This window comes from Enhydra lutris, unplaced genomic scaffold, assembly GCF_002288905.1.
Source record: "Enhydra lutris kenyoni isolate GAN:26980312 unplaced genomic scaffold, ASM228890v2 scaffoldscaffold62, whole genome shotgun sequence".
Lineage (NCBI taxonomy): Eukaryota > Metazoa > Chordata > Mammalia > Carnivora > Mustelidae > Enhydra > Enhydra lutris.
The window spans coordinates 16,548,326-16,568,796 of NW_019154146.1; the positions used below are offsets into that span (position 1 = coordinate 16,548,326).

General features: G+C 42.8%; 1 protein-coding gene across 2 annotated transcripts; it reads right to left on the minus strand.

The window, feature by feature from the left end:
* Window positions 1-41: 41 nt before the first annotated feature.
* LOC111158731 (iodotyrosine deiodinase) lies at window positions 42-20,102 on the minus strand. 2 transcript variants are annotated; one of them, XM_022520966.1, is made up of 5 exons: window positions 19,802-20,102; window positions 9,965-10,156; window positions 7,702-7,861; window positions 3,892-4,048; window positions 42-1,609 (listed from the first exon to the last, which is right to left on the minus strand). In XM_022520966.1, exons 1-5 carry the CDS (start codon window positions 19,977-19,979, stop codon window positions 1,427-1,429), a joined length of 870 nt encoding a protein of 289 aa, XP_022376674.1. In that variant the 5' UTR covers window positions 19,980-20,102; the 3' UTR covers window positions 42-1,426. The 2 variants fall into 2 exon arrangements, with proteins under 2 accessions (XP_022376674.1, XP_022376675.1); XM_022520967.1 differs by lacking the exon at window positions 19,802-20,102 and having other exon boundaries at window positions 1,427-1,609; window positions 10,033-10,156.
* Window positions 20,103-20,471: the final 369 nt, after the last annotated feature.

Here is a 20,471-nt window from a genome sequence, read left to right on the forward strand (position 1 = left end):
CACAATACTAATAATAATAAAAAAAGAACAGAAACAAAATGTAAGAGAGTTGGCATTTATTAAAGTCTGTAGCCTTGGGGAAAAGTATGTGTAGAGAAAAATGAAACCAGAGGTGCAAGATTTTGGAGATTTTAAAGGAAGCTTCTAGAGCCTTCAAAGGACTTCAGAGGTGGTTGAAGGCACAGGTTCTTATAATACCTAATTATATTTTAAAGGAAAATAAATGTCCTTCTTTTCTCTAATACATATTCGTCACCAGCCTCCGACTCATCAAAAACGCTCAGGGCTTATCCTAGGTTGTGTGACTCACAGAGGAATGAAAAGAGGCCGGAGAGGTTTTTCTTGAGGGAGCTGAGTAAGAAAATAGAAAAAGGGTGATAGAAGGGATAAAGAGACCAGTGGGGATGCTGGATGAGAACTGATCTGAGCTATGAGTGTGCCCGCCGTGTGTAGAGCCCAGGGAAGGGAAGGCAGAGTGATGGGCCAAAGACGAGGTCTGGCATTCCCAACCTCACACCTTCTACCCCAACAGTCCCAAACTGCTCTACTGCCGTCTGGAGAAAAGGAATATCTTTTGTGGGCTCGCGTAGAAAAGAAGGGAGACACTGTTTGTGCTGTGTATGGAAAACAGTTCCTTTTAGGAAAAAGGAAACAAAGTCTGATTTGTAGTATCAATCGATTGCGGTGTTGTAAACACTCCACCATAGGCGATTTCCAGACACAAATGGTTTAATAACTGGCTCACAAAATTCCTGAATACTTAACAGCCTGCTTCCACAAGCTGGTGTGAACCAGCTCCAACACGCCACTCCATGATTCAACAACCCTTTGCACATTCGGAGGGCTGCTGGTCAGAGCCACCTGCTCAAGCTGTTCTGTTCTGTGATGGTGATGTTGGGATTATTTTGACAGTTACTTGTTAAAAACTAGCAGGATAGCCATGAAGTTCAGCAAAAGAGTAGATCTCAAAAGCACATCCTGGCCTAAAAGCCACCAGAAATCAGAGGGCAGAAGTTACTTGATGAGTCTAAATTTAAATTCAAGAATGATCACATAGCAGAGTTCTCTGGGCTATGTTCAACATTCTGGAGACTCTTTCCTGCCTATGAGCTTTTAAAATGTAAGAGGAAAAAAACCACCAGTGACTTTTCTGGAAGAGTTTTAAGAACTTAAAAACCAGGGCCTGTTTTAGTAAAAGCTTAATGCGTTTCCAGAGTGGATGAGACACGAAAGTACCCTTTGCCCTCTTACTATTTCTGGGGAGCAGGACTTCTCAGACTCCAAGGGCCCGATGCAGTGGAAAGTTTCTTGAGTGGAGTGGGGTGCTGGGGAGACCTAACTGCCATGGAAAGAGCAGCCTTGTACACCCAAGAGGGACAAGAGAGGACCAAGCCATTGTCTGCCAGCATCCCAGATGGGGTCTTGACTACACGGTCACCATGATCTGATCTAGGGGTTTCCGTGTTAGGTTGGGAACCGTGGCCTCTTTGCTGGGGTACCCCACTGGGAGCAGCATCAGCAGCTTTTCATTCGAGGGGCGGTCCAGGAGCTCCCTCAGTCGGGGGCCACAGTTGAGAGGAGTGGTAGTGACAGTCACCAGTCCCGCATTCTGCAACAGGAGGGGAGAGAATACACAGGCAAGTGAGGGGGAAAAGAAGTCACAGCTTTGCCCTTAGCTTGGGGACATGGTGGTCCCTGTGATGCCTGCTTGTCCCATCCTTTCCCAGAAGCCAGCCCGGGCAGTTGTACCTTGAACTTCACCTGCTCTCCTCAATCTCCCAGTCCCCACACTCTTTTGACCCAATGGTGAGAGGCTTCTTGAAGAAGAAAAACACTAGTCTTATTTTTCACTGATAGTTAAGAAATAGGAATGGTTATTTCATGGAAGGAAATGTGAGGAATCTTTTTTTTTAAAGAATTTGTTAAAAGACTTTATTTATTTATTTGACAGACAGAGATCCCAAGTAGGCTGAGAGGCAGGCAGAGAGAGAGAGGGGGGAACAGGCTCCCTGCTGAGCAGAGAGCCCGATGCGGGGCTTGATCCCAGGACCCTGGGATCATGACCTGAGCTGAAGGCAGTGGCTTTAACCCACTGAGCCACCCAGGCGCCCCAAGGAATTTTAATACACCAAAGGAACATTCCCAGAAGCAGGGAATTCCTATGTTTATATAATCAACATTGAAGAAGAGTGTCATCCCCAGCTAAAAATACCTATGTCCGATCACAGAAGACCCAGGGACCTGGGGATCCGTTGGAGGTAGAGGAATTACTCCATCAACTTCTCCTCAAACCTCTCCAGATAATAAACACTTAAAAAATTCATGTGCAGCTTTGAGATGTCTCCCAAGCTAACTATCTCCATCCCCCCTACTTTGCCAACCAGAGGGACACTGGAGAGAGTGTCCAGAGCCAGAGAGAAGTTCTGGAACTGACTTGGACTGTCCTGCAGGAGAGGCTCTTTGGTGAGGTCATTATGGGATCTGTGCAGATAGGGGTTTCAGGAAGATTCCTCTTGCCTCCCTCACAAATAGGACCTAAACTCAGAATTAGACCTGAGGCGCCGCTAGAGGGCAGCAAATTCAACACTAATGGGACGAGGCTGCCAACTCAAGAGCTTGGGAAAACCTCTCAAACTAAGCACTTCTTTTCTTCTTCTTCTTCTTCTTCTTCTTCTTCTTCTTCTTCTTCTTCTTCTTCTTCTTCTTCTTCTTCTTCTTCTTCTTCTTTCTTCTTCTTCTTCTTCTTCTTCTCCTTCTCCTTCTCCTTCTCCTTCTCCTTCTTCTTCTTTTTTTTAAACATGTACTTTAAGGAGGGCATGTATTGCATGGAGCCCTGGTTTCTTTTCTCGTCTTTTTTTTTTTTTCTTGGAGAACTAGTTTCACGTGTTTCTGTTTTTGTTTTCCTCCCAACACCCTAAGATGAATAAACCGTGGGGCCATATGGTCCGACCTCACACGTCACTTCCTCTATTTTAACCACTCACAGATTCAGGAAGGAAATAAGGGGTCACTTGCTTGAGGCTGACTTCTCAGGGAATCTAAAAGCAAGTGTCTCTTCGGTGTAACAATGACTATATTTTGCGAGGTGTTTTTGGCATATGCAGTTGTCCTTGAAGAAGCATGTAGGTTTTGGGAATTGTTTGTCCCTTGAAGGTACGAGCACTTGTCCTTATAATCTTGTTTGCTTCTCTTGCTTTATGGGTTTTCTGTCTCTCTCCACCAGTGGACCCCGGTTTCCACTAGAAAGCGCACACAGCTCACACATGAGGCAGCTACCCCTGGGACCTCCCCTACCCTAGCCCGGGGCCTGTCCAGTAGAAGGAGTCAGAAGCTATGGGTCTAGGGAATGAATGGAATCATGTAAAAAGTGTACGTCAATTCCTGCTCTATTTCATGCTGAACAGTGCTCTAGCTCCTACATAGTTGGAATTTTTTTTTTTTAAAGCACATAGAAATATCTTTCTCATGCAATACAGTGTCATCTCGACTTTCCAGGAAGAGCTCTATGACAGAGCCCTCTTCAGAGCGCTGACATCATTCCACTGGCTCCGAGAGCTGTGAGCACAGCTAGGCGGTGTGTCTGCTGAAACCCTTGAAGCTTCCTGTTGTTACGGTTGCAGGCAAACACACTGTTTTCCTGAGCCTGATGTCGTACGTAAGTGAATTTCTGGAAGAATCCCAGCTTGTGGAAGCATTATACTCACCTACCCAGCTTTCTAGGGTGACTTTTTTTTAATACATCAGAGTCACCTTACTTAGAAATCCAGCTCTAGATAAACAACTTCCAAATGTCTCTAGGCTAGAAACTTGGCTGAAATGTGTAAATAAGGCCACTGTTTGGCCCTGAAGCCTGGCTTCTGTCTTTGGGGTGGGCTGGGCAAGGGAACATACCTGCAGGGCAGCTAGGAGGAGACCGCAAGCAATGGAGACACTGATCTCGTTGTAGTAGTGGACTTTCCTTCTGCCGTTTGCGGCAAAACCATGAACTTGCTTGAAAATCAGAATCAGAACAGGAGCTGTGTCCAAGTACTCTTTAATCCAATTGGTTCTGAAGGGAAAGAAAGATAAATCAGAGACTATTTGCTCATAATGATTTTTATTTCCTTTTTTTTTTTTTAACCAACTTGGCTTATTTCTGTCTAAAATAAAAGCATTTTCTCGGGGCACCTGGGTGGCTCAGTTGGTTGAGCGATGACTCCTGGTTTCAGCTCAGGTCTTGATCTCAGGGTCCTGGGATGGAGACCCATGATGGGTTCTGTGCTCAGTGGGGAGTCTGCTTGAGGATTTCTCTCCCTCTCCCTCTGCCCCCCCACGCACTTTCTCCTCCTTCTCTCAAATAAATAAATAAATATTTACAAAAAATAAAATCAAAGCATTTTCTTGTCTTTTATATTTCAATTTTTACAAGAACAGAATTTTTGTGTGTGTCTTATTCATATTTTTCTGTCCAGGGTCATTCAATCCAGTAAACATGTGTTTGTAAGGATATAGCATGACAAGGCTCAAGAAATGCTGAAAGAGATGAAGATGGTCCTATAACCCAGAGGGCACTATGGAAAACTTGGCAAACTGAAACCTGGTAAGTGGAATTAAAGAAAAGTAAGTCAAGTACATTAGGAGTTCTCCAAATGAAGGGTTGATCATTTTAAATGAGCAGATCAGAAGAACTTTTCCAGGGTTTCCCTTGAGTGGGGCGCTGAAGACCAGATGGAAAGGGGGCACAGGGAAGGGCATCCTACTAAGTCGATGAGTAAAGGGAGAGTCAGGACAGAGGATGATTGGCAGGCCGGAATTTTCAAAAGCCTGGTCGCCCAGAGAAAGAGGTACATGGTGGAGCACAGGGGGGCTGTTACTTACTTCATTTGGTAGATAATGGAAAGTGACCACAAGCTCCTGAGCAGAAGCTTCATGTGATCAGGTTTATTTCTGAAAGAGGCAGATTGCTATGGCCAATGGACTAGGAGAATTTGGGGAAGCGTAGAGGCTGGAGCTGATATGTCTGGTATAGGAGCAAAGGAAAAGAAAAAGATGATGGTGAGGTTTAACCAAAATCACTGGTGCAGAGAGTGTAATGTTGTCCATCCAGTTGTGGAGAAAAAGAAGGGAAATTTGTGGGAGTGGGAGACAATTCATGTGAGGTATTAATATTAAGTCTCAATTTCTGCTTTCCAGCTAAGGAGCCTATCTTTCTCTATTCCATTACTGTATCTGATACATTTGGTGAAAGTTTTATTCCAGCACAGATACTCAAAGTAATACTCATGCAATGCTATATATTATAATTTTTTTTGGGGGGGGGGATACAGACACATTAGGTCATTAATTAACAAGGGATGATTTCATTTTAAGCCTAGTTATGCTTCACTGTTTTAAAACATACTAAACTCACTTGTGCAGTTTTCTATGGTTCCTCTTACACTCTTAACTTCTACAGTTTACATTTCCAAAACTACCTTCCCATGCTTCTATCAGCTTACATGCTTCTCGGCCTTTTGGCTAAGATCAAGTGTAGTCCCACACTTCAGTCAGCTTAGTCACATTGGGCTATGATCAATCCTTTTCTCCTTACAAACATGGAGAATGGTCATCATTTACAAAGAGCATAAACTGTGGAGCTGATGGGTGTTGTCATGTTGGGCAACTTCTTGAATGTCCCATGGCTCAGCTCCTGCATATGTAAAGAGCACTATCAGACACTTACCCCATACAGCTATTGTGTGGGTGAGATCAGTCAAATAGATAAAATACCTAAAAATGTGCCTAATCTAGCACACACTGATATGTGGGTGTAAGCATTACTACTACTACTATTATTTTAAAATGGATAATTCAAAAAAATTTTAATGCAAGATGAAGATTAAGCAGTTTACCTTGGTTCAAAGGCAAATTAATAATTTCAATGATTTTTGTACTTTTTTTTTGCCTGGACATACATTAGTATCTCATATTTCTGGTTTGTTAAATTTTACAGGAATTTATTATGACATCACATTAAAGCTAATAAAAACACAGCAACAAGACCTATTAGGAGAAGGACAAATAGGACCTCCTGCCTGGGGTAGAGGGCTTAGACCCACAAACAGAAAAACAGAAGGTTTGACAGGTAGGTGGGACCCAGGTTGTATATTGAGTCTTTAATGACAGCTATGGGCTTCAAAACTGACTCAAACAGGATGTCAGGATATATGCTCATTTGAAATTCAATTCAACAAACAGTTATTCAGTTACCCACTATGCATCAGCACTATGCTAGATGGTATAATGTAAGACATCTTAAATCTGGACTCCTAGAGTTTTTATGTATACATGTGTGTACATACTGCCTGCAGAGAAAGTCTATAATCTTTGTGAAATATGGCCTATAACACAAGAAGAAAAGTAAACCAATAATTAAAATGCTATGTGATAAAATGGCCATATTAGATGCACAGAAAGTGTGTGTTAGTTTCTTGGAGCACAGAGACGAGAGAGTGACTAATTTTGCCTTCGCTGCGGAGAGGACCAGGGGCTAGCGGCATTCTGTAGGCACTGTGCGTGCAAAGAGCAGGCCATCCGAGGGTAGGAACTCAATTTGACCCATCCCATTTCTTCCCCATGAATATGCGATAAGGTTCTTATATTTATTATTAATATCCTGTGCTAGTTCCAGAGCATGGTAATAAGTTACAATTCCATAAGACATCAATTTCTTAGGGTTTAAATATCTTAGGAAAAATATGTCCTCTGGGGCCAAATAAATGAAACAGGAGCAGAGCCAAGAGGCCTTCTTCCCCTCCCCCAGCCCTGACTACTGGATGAGAGGTCCCCCCTCTTCTCCCCAGGGCTGCAATCTCAATGCCCTTTCTTGTCTTATAGGTTTGGGTCACACTGGGGTGTTGGATAACACCCCAGGACTGGCCACGGAATGCCTACAACTGAAAGCCACAGGTATGAAGACCTCTGTATTCCAAGTGCCAAGAACTCTTCTTAGAAGGAAGAACCAAATCTCGGCCCATTGTCCCTCCTCAGGCTCAGCCTCAGGGAACCCGGGAGGGGAAAGGAAATGGCCTTTGTGGGGAAGGCAGAGTTTATAAAGAGGACTAGGCAAATGACAAAGCAGAGTCTAAACAATTGAAAGTGACCGTTTTGATGACAAAAGTGACTGAGAAGTTATGAAATGCATCTGAGCTATTATAAAGGACGACTGGCCCTCAGTGGGGAAAGAGGACTCCACAAGTCACTGTTAGTCACAGCGACTAGAGGAACAGACAACTTAGAGGACCTACCCTAATGCATTAAATCTAGTCACAATGAGTTTCACCACACTTCCTTCCTGGAGATAAGGAGGCCTGCACAGTGACTAACACCTAATAGATATTACCCTTACACTAAATATCTACTCTTACTAACTGTACCCAAACTAAAGCCTTCTAAATAAGATCACTTGGAAGATGGAAGATGGTATCACTTCAGCAAATGGAATTTACTTCAGTCAAGGTCCTGAGAAATACCTCACAATCTTACATTCCAGATAGGAGAAAAGTAAGTCCCCAATGTTTTATTTACTATTGCTTGGGTCAAAGCCCATTTATTTCCCGAAGACGCGGATGGCAAACATGCTTACACATTTAATTTTCATAATGAAGTAAATCCTAGACATTCCCATTTTACAGATGAGAAAATCAAGCACAGAGAGGTTAATAACTCCATCAACTTTTGTACCTCAGCTTCTTCAGGTCCGTGACCCATTGGCGTCCCATCCGTTTCAAGTAGTTTATTTCCTCCTCCTCCTCAATGATCTCCCGAATCTTGTGCTTCACGTCTGGGTCCTTCACAACCACAAAGGTCCAGGGCTCTGTGTGGGCCCCACTTGGGGCGGTTCCTACCGTCCATTAAATTAAAATTAGATTTTAAAACACAGGAAAATGTGAAAATGTTCATTAAGGATAGATATGATAACTCATACTTGTTCAAAATGAAGTTAGATCACTCGGTGAATGAAGGGCTTGGCCACAGACGCTGGTGTGTTGCTGCCACTCCGTTTCATTCTGCATCCCTTTAGGGCCAACAAACCAGCTAACTGAGTTCAAGACCAGTGGTGCTAGGGCTATGGGAACTTATCACCACTTCTCTAATTATGTGGAGGAAAATATCCCTAAATAATTTTGCCTTGACCACTAGGTGAATCCAGAAGGGAAGCTCTGACAGCCCAAATTCTCTGAGATGTTGTTTGTTTTGATATTCTTGAAACAGGATAAAGTCGTGAAGCTTACTGAAAATTATAAAAATTCAAATGGTAAAATGACTTTTAAACACTTATGAAATGGGCACCTGGGTGGCTCAGTCAGTTAAGCATTTGACTCTTGATTTCAGCTCTGGTCATGATCTCAGGGTCGTAAGATCGAGTCCCACCTCTAGCTCCATGTTAAGCTTGAGATTTTCTCTCTCCCTCTGCTCCTCTCCCCGCTTACACTCTCTCTTAAAATAAAAACAAAACTCACCTTTAAAAAAATAATAATAAATAAATGAAATACTCATGAAAGGGAACTGAACTACAAATTGTTTGGTACCTATATCAGAACCCTGAGTGTGGTACTGTGGGGTTTGTGGTCCTGCTGGGGACACATGAGATCTCCTGGCCCTGGGTGCTTAGTACACATAAGTCTCTCTTCAGGTATCATGGGCTATGGGAACCCTCAGCCCACACTTGGGTCAGTCCCAGGATCCTGAGACAAAGCTTCCTAGTGTATCTCAGTCCCCAAGGAGCTTGAATTCTCTTTCAGATTCCAACCAGGGCCATCTTTTTCTGTGAGTCACCCTGCTGTCCCAGAGACGGCCTGCTGTTCCTAGTGAGAGAATGTGACCCATAAGTAGGATATTTCAGAAGGAACTATTCCTTTCTCCCTAGTGAGTAATTTAACGACATAATCTCTGCACCAGGGTGGTTAGAACTGCCTGCTTGATGGGGATCTTTGCCTCCAACCACTCCCTGTGGTTGAGAGGGCATGACTGGATTGTGAAATGCAAGTCAAAAGCTACACACAAAGCCCATATTTCTGAAAAGAGTGATCCCAGTTTCCGTTGTACCCATGTTTTTCCACTAAATATTTGCATCACTACACCTAAGAAATAAATTGTTCCCTAACGTTTCTGATTATGTCAAATTCATCTGCACATCATATGTATAAACACACAAATATAGGTAAAGGTATATATGTGGAAGGAACTCAAGGACTGTTATTGTTAAATAAAAAACTAGCCAGTACATTTGTATTCTTAGCTTAAATGAATGCTTTATTCTTGCTTCCTTTCACTTTGAGCAATGGATCACAATAGCCATGTAATATTTCTGCAAATGAACTTAAATGTGACTTATATAGGAATAATACTCAATACTCCAATAGTATTCAAATAGGAAGATTTCTCTTATGTCTCTTCCCCCTTCTTCTGTAATTCTTTTATTCTCCTCCACAGAGATATCAATTTATGTTGAAAATGGGGTTGCTTTGCTGTAGATTACTCTGCAAATTCACATAGTCAATGTTGCTAGTTCATTAGAGAACAGTATGAGAGCATCATGCTCTATAATATAAAAGAATTGGTTCCAAAAAGAGAAATGCATAAATGTGAGGGTGTGTGTAAATGTGTGCATCCATGTGTTTCAAGAGGAGGGGAAATAAAGGGCATGTTTCTCTTCCAGTATGTAATAGTATGTTCAAAAATTTTAATTTTTAATAAAATATCATAATATTCAGTAATTTCAGAAACTTTACACTGTTGTTACATCTGCTCCCAGGAAGTATGTGATAGTCAATAGTTTGTAGAAAGTGGAAATCATTATGCTTCTGGCAGCCAGTCAACACCTGGGTAAGCCTTTAGAGATAAATGCATTGCTCTGGGCTTTGTTCACTGTGTTTGAGCTTTATTGCCCCAGTATTATCACTTGCAGCTGACATTCTCAAGGACACAATGCACCATTACAGACCTGCTGCTTTGATGACATTATCAATGACTTCCCTGGGTACTTGCTCATTACTTATGAATCGGACAGACCGCCTTTTATTGAGAAGTTCATAAAATTCCTGGGATCGCTTAACCATTTCCTTTTCAGGATACCGGGTGTGGGAGAATGGAATATGTTCCACATTTTCCTCTGAGTCTTGCCAGTCATCAGCATCTGCAAATACAAGCAAGAAAAGCAGGAAATTCAATGATCTCTCTTGGTCATGAAGGGGAGCAGATTATGCCACCCCAAAATATGCCTTTTTGACATAAGAATTACATTGAACTGAATTTTTAAGAAACAACAGACAAAAGAAAAGTTCTGAAAACCAGAGTAAAAGTTACCTTTTTGTAAGGAACACTTACTTTTATAAAGGATACCTCCATTCATAAGCCTTCTCTGTACCAAGAAGAAAAGAACTCTCCCAAGAAAAAAATTTTTTATCAATGGAGAAGGTAGACTTAAATCTGCACAACAACCTTACTCTTTTTTTAAAGTCATTTTTATTTTTTAAAAATTTATTATGTTATGTCAGTCACCATAGAGTACATCATTAATTTTTGATGTAGTGTTCCAAGATTCATTGTTTGCATACAACACCCAGTGTCCTCCTTAATACCTATCACCAGGCTCACCCATCCCTCCACCCCCTCTCCTCTAAAACCCTGTTTGTTTCCTAGAGTCCATAGTCTCTGCTGGTTCACCTCCCCCACTGATTCCCCCTCCCTTCATTTCCCCCCTCCTTCTAATATCCTCCATGCTATTCCTTATGTTCTGCAAGTAAGTGAAGCCATATGATAATTGTCTTTCTATGCTTGACTTATTTCATTTAGCATAATCTCCTCCAGTTCCATCCATGTTGGTGCAAATGGTGGGTATTCATCCTTTCTGATGGCTGAGTAATTTTCCATTGTATATATGGACCCCATCTTCTTTATCCATTCATCTTTTGAAGGGCATATCAGCTCCTTCTACAGTTTGGATATTGTAGACATTGCTGCTATGAACATTGGGGTGCATGTTCCCCTTCTTTTCACTACATCTGTATCTTTGGGGTAAATACCCAGGAGTGCAATTGCGGGGTCATATTGTGCCTTCTTGATAACTTCCCATAACTGGATCCTCCTCCCCCAACATCTTTCTTTCATTTTTAGTAGAAGATGGTAATTAAAGTGGTGGCTTGGGCCATTTCAGGGACTCACTCAATTTTCCTGAATCTGTCCCATGTATACAGGAAGTATATGTGTTATTAAGATCCTTTTTTTTTTTCTCTTCTTAGTGTGTCTTTTATTATGTGGTGGGGGGGGTGGTTTCCTCAGCCAAGAACCTAGAAGAGTAGAGGGGAAATTATTTTTTCTCCCCTACAGTCATAAGGTGGTCAATAGGGAGAAGGAAATAAAGTTCTCAAAAATGACTGCAAGATTATCATTTCAAAAACATCAAGAAAAAATGAAAAGAATGAGTCCACAGAATCCTGAACTCTGATCTTGACTATTGGCTACCCAAATTCCATACTGGTTAGAAATCAAGAAAAAGAAAATTTTACCTACACAAAGATGAAGAATGAAAATTTCTATTAATGGTTAACTGGTGTATTTGAAACAATATCCCACGAGCTGAAAACCACTAAGATCATGAAATAAAGTATCTTTAAAGTCTTAAAACAACAACAACAACAATGAATTGCTGACGATGTAGTAAGAAATTCCTAAGCCAAAACTGAAGGGAAATATGAGCCTGCAGAGGCAAGTAAGCACAGAAGCCACATTTCCTTTGATAGTATTTGCCAATCTCTACATATTTGAATTTTATTTTTATAAAAATTCAGGAATCAAAGCTCAGACCCATACACAGTGAGAAGGCAAATAAGCTGGGACCCCAAGATTACATCCTTAAAGAAAGCATGGATGATAAATATAACAGACCCCAAGGGGTTATACCATTTGGTGGGTCCTGCCTAAAACTTGAACTTGGAAATAGGTGGCCTTGCCTATAAATGTCTCCATTGTCTAACATATGCAAATGCCAATATACAAGTAATTTTAACTACAATTACTAGCAACCCACCATATACAATCAAGCATAAAAAGAAAACATTTTGAGCAAGAAACAACAGAATTGTTATTTAAAAAGTCTCCAAATATTGGAATGACCAGACTCAAAAGATAAAACTACTATGATCACTAGGTTTAGGGGGGAAAAAGCACAAATCTGTAGGGTACAGAAAAAGATAAAAGGTGACATAGAAAATATGAAAAAAATAAACTTCCAAACTGAAAAATAAGGTAATAGAATTAAGAACTTAATGGATGGATTTAAAGCAGGATATACATACCTAAAGAAAAAATTAGTGAACTGGAAGAAAACTCAGAAGAAAGTATCTGGAATGGAGCAAGGAGAAACCAACAGATAGAAAGCATAAAGAAGCAGGGTAAGATGTATATTGGAGGGAGACAAAAGTGAAGAAGAAAGAACCATTGAGAAACCACTACAATAGCCAGAATGGGATGATGTTGGCCCAGGCTAGTTGTGCAACAGAAGAATGACAAATTCTTGGAGCATCTTGGAGATACAAATGATGAAACCTGCGGAAATGTGTGGTTGGGAGTGGAGAGAGAGGGACTAAGGATGAGACCCAGGTGGCAGGCTTTAGCACCTGGGAAGACAGTGGGACCATCTACTGAGATAGAAGATGAGCGATCTGGGGGAACCATCTGGGGGAAGTAGAGGTAGGAATCACCAGTCTGTCATATTTGAGGTGCCTGTGAGTTGTTCAAGCAGAGATTCCTAGTGTGAAACTAGAAGTCTGAGTCCAGAAGGCTGGATGTCACTTTGGGAACCTCCCCATAAAGATGAGAATGACAACAGGAACAGAAGGAAGAGAACAAGAGGATCCAGTGCCAGGCCCTGAGGGTCTGGAACATTCCAGGTGGAATTCAGGTAAAGGATTAACTTTCCCCTTCAATCTTATGCGCATACTTCACTCCTGGGTCTTTGAGGACTGACTGGGGAGAGAGAAGGCAAGAGGGGATGACTTCAAAGACACTGAAAACCTCAATGACAATACCAGGTCAGCAAGTACAATAGTTTTCTCATTGCTGTTAGTGAGAAAACTCCTTATATATTTTACTAGCCAGGGAAGTTTGGACCCAAACTATACACATTTAATGAAAATGCCCAGTTACTCAGTTAAAAGGAAGTAGGTGTGATCGGGGAATAGCAGCAGACACCTATCAGCTTTCTGGGGATCAATTCTGAACCAAACCCAAGTGTCATCAATATCAACCCTGAACTTATCAAATGTGTCAATAAAGACTCTCAACACCAGTGATAACGTCTATATCATTTGTTATGAAGTCTGACAACCTCTGTTCTTAGTAGGTGGTAAATGAGCAAATGCATGAAATGCCTCATTACCTGTTTGAAAAGTAAGTTACCAACTCTTACTATCCATTCAGCATTTGTATAAACTAAAGTCAGTCTAGGTGCATGATTTGGCAGTTTCTGCAGCTTCTAAAGTCCAAGGTAAGCGTTCCCACCGTAGCAGAATGAAGCAGCTGCAGCCTAAACATTATCAGTGAGCAGGGCAGACAAATGGCCTGATCAATGCTGGGTTGGATTGTCCTGAAAGGCTTGGTCTTCCTGGAGCTTCTCCCAGAGCAGAACGGCAGGGTAGTGAACTGATACCAAAGGTACTTTACTCCTTCCCCTTGACCTCTTGACTGCTCTAGGAAGAAGGAGAACAGCCACTGTAAGCTAGTCATTTTGTCTCTAGGCTAGACCAGCCAAGCCACTCTGGGGGATTCATTCAGGCATAAAACCCATGTATTTCAAAACAAATGTGTGCAATTATGGTCCACTTTTTGCTATATGTCTGTGCTGCCACACTTGGGGTTTGCACACTTGGGGTTGACACCAAGAACAACTCACCTTTTATCATTGCTTTAATGCCAAGGAACCCCAAACTGCACTGTAATTAGGTTTAACAGCCAAGAAGTTCTAGGCCACACGTATTCTTTAATGTTTAACACAAAGATGGTTTACTTTTTTTTGGCTGCATGTCTACGTAAGTTGCTTTTGTGTTTTTGCAGTTCTATTTCAAAATCTTTGCAAATGAGCCAAATTTTTTGGGTAGGAATCTAAAAGGCCAATTTGTGTTATGTCATCCTTGCTCTCTCCTTGGAATTTTGGGGAACATTGAGAAGCAATATTAATAAGGGTGAGGGTAATGCAGTTCTTGCAGGAGACTGATAATGAATTTGGGGATGGAGCAAGGTCAGGGCTCAACCCCTGCCCTGAGAACACCTCCTTCCTGACTGCCTCAGCCCTCACCATTTCCACACCAGCCTGTCAGTCATTCAGCACCCTACAGTATATATTTCACTAGCAGCTCCTGAGGTGTATGGCAGCTGGAGACTCTGGGGGATGTTCAGATGGAAAGTTCTTGAATAGAGCAATGTTATTGTAGGGGCTCAGGGCAGGCTGCCCCAAAAGGTGCCACAATGGCATATTGATTATTCTGAATTGAAGCTACTTGGGAAATAGCTGGTATAAGAAGGAAACTCTGACCCTGCTCTGTCCCCTTGAAAGCAGGAAATAAATCTCTCATGAAACGTACTCCACTGATACTAGAAAGTAGTGTATATATAGAGAGAGAGACCCTCATCACCAGGGACAGGGACTTTAGAGTCAAGAAACCTGTATAAACAAATCTTTTTACTTTTTACTGATCTACTACCTCAGCCCAAATTCTGTTTAGAATTCCTTCCTAATTGAAGCCTTCAAGCATTTGTTTTCTTTGTCCTATCAACTCCTCACAAATTTATTGCCTCTGTCTAGAATGTATAAAATCTGCCTGGCTTGGTCATTTTTTTGGGTCTCAATTTTATTATTGGGTCTCTGTGCACACGTAATTAATTGTGTTTTTTTTTTCTTCTACTTACCTGTCTCATGTGAATTTAATTCTTAGATGAGCTTGAAGAACCTTGAAGGGTAGAGAGAAATTTTTCTTCCCTGTGCTATCCTAAATGAATTTGACGAACTTCTTTCTGAGTCCCATCATCTCTTGAGGTATCTCAGTGCCCCCCCTTCTACCTCTGTGTTGATCCTTACCTTCCCCTAGGGCCCACCCAGACTTGATCTCAAAGACAATGTCTCCGTTCAAGTCCTTTCCCTTTGCTAATTTTCTCCCACCTGAGTTTACCTGTCTTTGCCCTAAAGTTTTAAGGTCTTGTAAGAGTCTTGGTAAATCAACCTTTTAAAGCTAACCATGTAAAAGTATTAATGGCTGTGTGTATGTGTGTTTGTATGTGTGTGTGTGTCCAAGGATAATGAAAAGTAAAGACAAAGCCAGATTTATTGCTTCCTATAGCAAAAGAGAGTCTCTGTGAACACAGTAAATACTGCCGACCCTTTACAGTATTTTTGACAGTGATGTGCTAGTAAACCAGCTCTAGGAGGGGGTGGGGGAGCCTGACTTACAACACTTGCCAATTTCTGCTGTGTAAATACTTTCATCCAGTCCTCAATTCAAGTGATGATTCAAAAATGGTGCACGAAATTCCTGAATATTCAACAATTGGTTCTTGCCTCTCCCAGATGCTACCTATAGGGTACCACCTGGTTGGGAAGCTTGGAGTTCGGGGATTGGTAGACTCCCAGAAATGTAATAGGATTAATATCATCTCTAGGGACAGTGTTACTTGTTTGATACTGTTGTTGATTGGTTGGTACTGAAGTGAAATCATCCCTGATTGGCTGGTTTTCAGAAGCAAGAAACTGTCACTGACTGGTCCGCTGGCTAAGTTTTTACTGAGGTGAGCTGTCATTGAGCTATTGAACAGATTTGAAACTGGTTCTGACAGCTGCTTATTACCTCGATTACCTAAATTTTAATTCTTAGGGGTTACCCACATTAGATAATTTTAACACAGGCCTTTTTTTTAATGACCACGCACAAACCTTGAAGATGCTTATTGTCTCTACATGTATATACATATATGTAATATATAGGTATATACATATGTAATATATGTATATACATATATTTCATATATAATCATATATATATACACAGAGATGCATTAATTTGTGTGTGAAATTTATAAGATCATATATACCTACATACACGCATATCTATGTACATATATCTACCCTTACCACTTAGCATTTTTCTTTTTTTTTTTTTTTTTTTAAAGATTTTATTTTATTTATTTGACAGAGTTCACAAGTAGACAGAGAGGCAGGCAGAGAGAGAGAGAGGGAAGCAGGCTCCCCGCTGAGCAGAGAGCCCGATGTGGGACTCGATCCCAGGAACCCGAGATCATGACCTGAGCCGAAGGCAGCGGCTTAACCCACTGAGCCACCCAGGCGCCCCCACTTAGCATTTTTCTAACACGTTTTTTCCCCTTGCTTCTGTCCCCCATTGCCTTTCCTGCCTTCCATTGGTGTGACTGAGTTTTTTCCATTTTATCTTTTCTCACCTGGAAGTTACACAGTGTATTAGGTTGAACTAAATGAAATTGCTAACACAAGCCTTTCTTAGTAGTGACTGGACAATCTGGGACAATCAAAATTTCAACCAGGACAGTAGTTTTTGGATGGTCAGTAAAGCTAAGTGAAGACAAATTCCTACCAACATTAAAACAAACATATCCTGGAATGCCTTGGTGGCTCGTTGGTTAAGCAACTGCCTTCACCTCAGATCATGATCCTGGGGTCCTGGGATCGAGCCCCATGTCAGGCTCCTTACTCAGCAGGGAGCCTGCTTCTCCCTCTTACTCTGCCTGCTACTCTGTCTGCTTCTGTACTCTCGCTCACTATCAAATAACTAATAAAAATTTTAAAAATAAATAAATAAACATATCCTGATGAGATGTGTTCCCTCTATCTTTTTCTTTTATTTCCATTTCCATGCACTTCCATGAATCAGGCCTGACTAGAGTATGTTTGTGCAGGATTTTTGCCTTGTTTTAGAGAGACAATCTAAGGTTTTCTCTTTGTCACTTGTCCTCCTAAGACTGCTGTTACAGTTAAACAGGAAACTGAAAGTATTAACAGAACACATGTTTGACCATCCCCAAAGGAAGTCTGTGACTGATGTCTAGTAAGCATGGCCATTCTGCACCGTCCCCCCATTCCCCAAGCCACCCACACACATGCTGATTCTCTGGTCTATGAACCTGGAGTAGAAATTCTTTGTGAGCCAAAGCTGGAGGAAGCTTGGATTGTTACCCATTATTTTCCTTAACTCACACTAGGATGGCCTAAATACTTATTTTACTGTATTGTCTCTTACAATTAACTTTCAGCACAGTTTGAATCTGGTATCCATTTGCTGTCATCAAAAGCACCTCCATGTTTCTTTAGAAATGGAATCCTTTCTCTTGTATCTCTTTTAACCCCCGCTCAGTCTCCTCTAAACCTACACCTGGTACTGGTGCCATGAATCCTTTCTTGGACTGTGTACACCCATCCAGGGGTTAAGAGTAGGGACCTGGGGGTGGCAGAGAAGCCTGGGTTCAAATGTTGCTTCTCACTGATCACCTGTGAGACCTCAGCAGGCGTCACTTCAGTGAACAACAAAAATTCCAACAATAGACTGAACTCCACATTCAGAACAGAGGGCCCCATGGCTGCTGAGATGCCCCTAAAATTCAACTTATTCTTCTGTGTGAGGAACAGAGAATAAAGAAGCAGAGGATTTTGCAAAAAATGAATAAGCAGGAAGAGAACAGAGCCAGACAGGGCCATACAGTTTGCTCTGTGTTCCCAAACTTCAGGCCCAGTCCCCCACCCCTGGTTCCCCACCAGCCTTACCAATCCCTCTCGTATCCCCCAAACTCTTCAAATTCAGGGGCTTTTCCTCAAAGCATACTACCTCTGATGTCTTGGGGGGTGATGGTCTTCTCCTGCCCTCTCTGTTCTAGTTTATCCTCCTGTTAGAAAGACAGCCTAGCAACTGGCTGTGTGTCCAGAATCCAGAACAGACTGCCTGGGTCCTGGCTCTACCAGGACCTGCTTGGGCCGGTTACTTAGCATAGTTGAGCCCCAGTTTCCTTATCTGTAATGTGGGACAGTAACAGTGTCTACCTTGTGTTGACATGAAGACTGAGTGGTTTACTATACGTCAGTTGGGACGCCAAGTGAACAGAGCCAGTGTTCTCTAAGAGCCCGCTGTCGTCATTATCCTGAGCTGCTCCCCATATGGTCTTGTCTGTGGTCGCTTCTCCCACCACAGCCCCTCTTAACTGCAGGTGCCCCAGATCCATCCTCAGTCTTCCTGCCAGCAACATCCCTTTAGGGAATTCATCAGTTTTCCAAGTTTCAAGTATCCCCCTGTGCTGGTGAGCGTCCAATCAGTGTGTCTGGACCCCTCACCTGGACTGCCTTTCCCTGTCTGCTTAGATGTGTCATCTTCTCAAGTCCAACATGTCCCTGTGTATGTTCAACATCTTCTCTGTGCGTCCTCTCCCCTCCCCCGTGTGTGATAGTGTCCTTCCACTTCTTCCAGCCTCCAGCTCTCATCCTCCCCTTCTCCCCCTATCCAAGGTATTACCAAACCCTGTTGTTCTTCCTGTAACTTTTTTACCAGGGCAGACCATCAAGCGGCTTCATAGCGGATGTCCCTTTGCTTAAGAAAAGTGCTTCTCGACTGGGCCGAATTGCCATGTGGGTGGGATGTCCTTCGGTGAAATGAAGAGTGAGAGGCAGGTCTGCTCAGAGGCTGCCTGACCTTGAACTCTATGCGCTACATTCAACATGGCTGGCTCCCAGCACTGAGTGCCAGCTGTATACACCAGCCCCCAATCCTGAGATTAGGGCAACTCAGAACACATGCGCATATACGTGCACACAGGCACATCAATACACCCCCAACCATATCCAGGTGGCCTCTTCCCAAGGTGGGGGTATCACTAGCCCAACTGAGAATCACTGAATCTCTTCCAAATTGAATCCATCCTACAAACCCTCCTCAGACGAACTTCAAACCCTGATCGCTTAAGCCTCAAGAACCTCTCCCTGCCTGCCTGCTCCCTTACAACCTCGGGTCAGCCATGATTGGGCCCACGCTCACCACCACAATTCACTTTCACCCATCTCCTCCCCCCACCCAACTCCAGTGCGGTCCTCTTATCTTCTCAGCATCTTTCCCAAGGGCTCCATCCCTGCTTTTATGCTCTTTCTGCTCCTTTTGCTTGAGATGCCTCCTAACCATAGCTATTCGTGTCCTAGTAATTGGCCAGGCCTGACTGTCCTTTTCCTGTGGCCCCACCATGCCCCTATGCCTCCTTGAAACCCCTGTAGATCACTTTGGCCCCTTATTCTTCCCTAATTTTACCTGTTTATTGCCTTGTCCGCTAAACTGGACACCCAGCTTTGAGGACACAGCCGAGTGGTCTCTAAGCCACACAGCCTGGCCCAAGGAAAAGTAGTGAGCCCCTCAACCGATGTCACTTTTTACATTTCCAAGTCCTTGTTTCAAACCTGACCATTTCCCCCACCAGCAGCCTGGGATGTGCCCCTTCAGAAAGATTTCAACAGCCAGAACAGGATTGGGGCCAGGGAAAATGTCAGCCCCTCAGCAGTTCTTTGACTCTTTATCCAGAAAACAAGGGGGGTTGGTGCCAGCAGGTACTAAGCTGACCACCTGAGAGAAATGACCTGTCCCTGTCACATAGTACTGTAATCTGTACAGTAGACGCTGCCGATGAAACTTCCCCGTGTGTGTTTCCTCCTCTCCATAAGCCCAGGTTTCAATCGGCGCCCAGCAAAACAACACAGAAGGTGGAAGCTAGGCAGCTGTGCCAGTATCCTTACCTTCTTCCACTGCGTGCAGGTCAGAGCTGTCTTTTAGGTCCTCCTCCACCCAAGGACGGGCCTGGGCCCTGGCTCTAGTCTCCCGCTTTCTTCTCTCCATGTTTCCATCAACATTTTTAAAGATCCAGGCAATCAAAATGCAGACAACTGATACCAAGAGTGGAGTCAGGAAAAGCATGGTCGCAAGACTGACTCTGAACGGTGCCCACGCTTCCCACACGGCATTTAAACAAAGAGAGCCCGAACGAGCAATGCTGGGGGATGGGATGAAGGAAGAGAGAGGTGTGCGGCTGTGGGAGGGACCTGGTGAACTCTTGGACTCTAGGAGGACTTTGCAAAGGAGCAAAGATCATGGCATGTACCTCTAGGGTGTGTTGTCGGGCTGGAAATTCACAGGTACATCCCCCTTTTAAAACTGTGCTCTATCAATATATTCTTGGACAATAATTGCCGGAATCTGAGGAAACACTTGAATGCACCAGATCTTGCTAACAGTGGTCTAAGCGGTTTGGTTTTCCTCCTGTGTAACTTTTCTCTGAGAGCCCTGTGTCTTCAACTTGCCAGAAGCCAGGAATCACCTGGGGGTCTTGTTTTTAAAAGAGGAGATTTCCAGGCACCAACTCAGATCTAGTGAAAGAAAACGTCTGGAGGGAAAAAGGTAATCTGCATT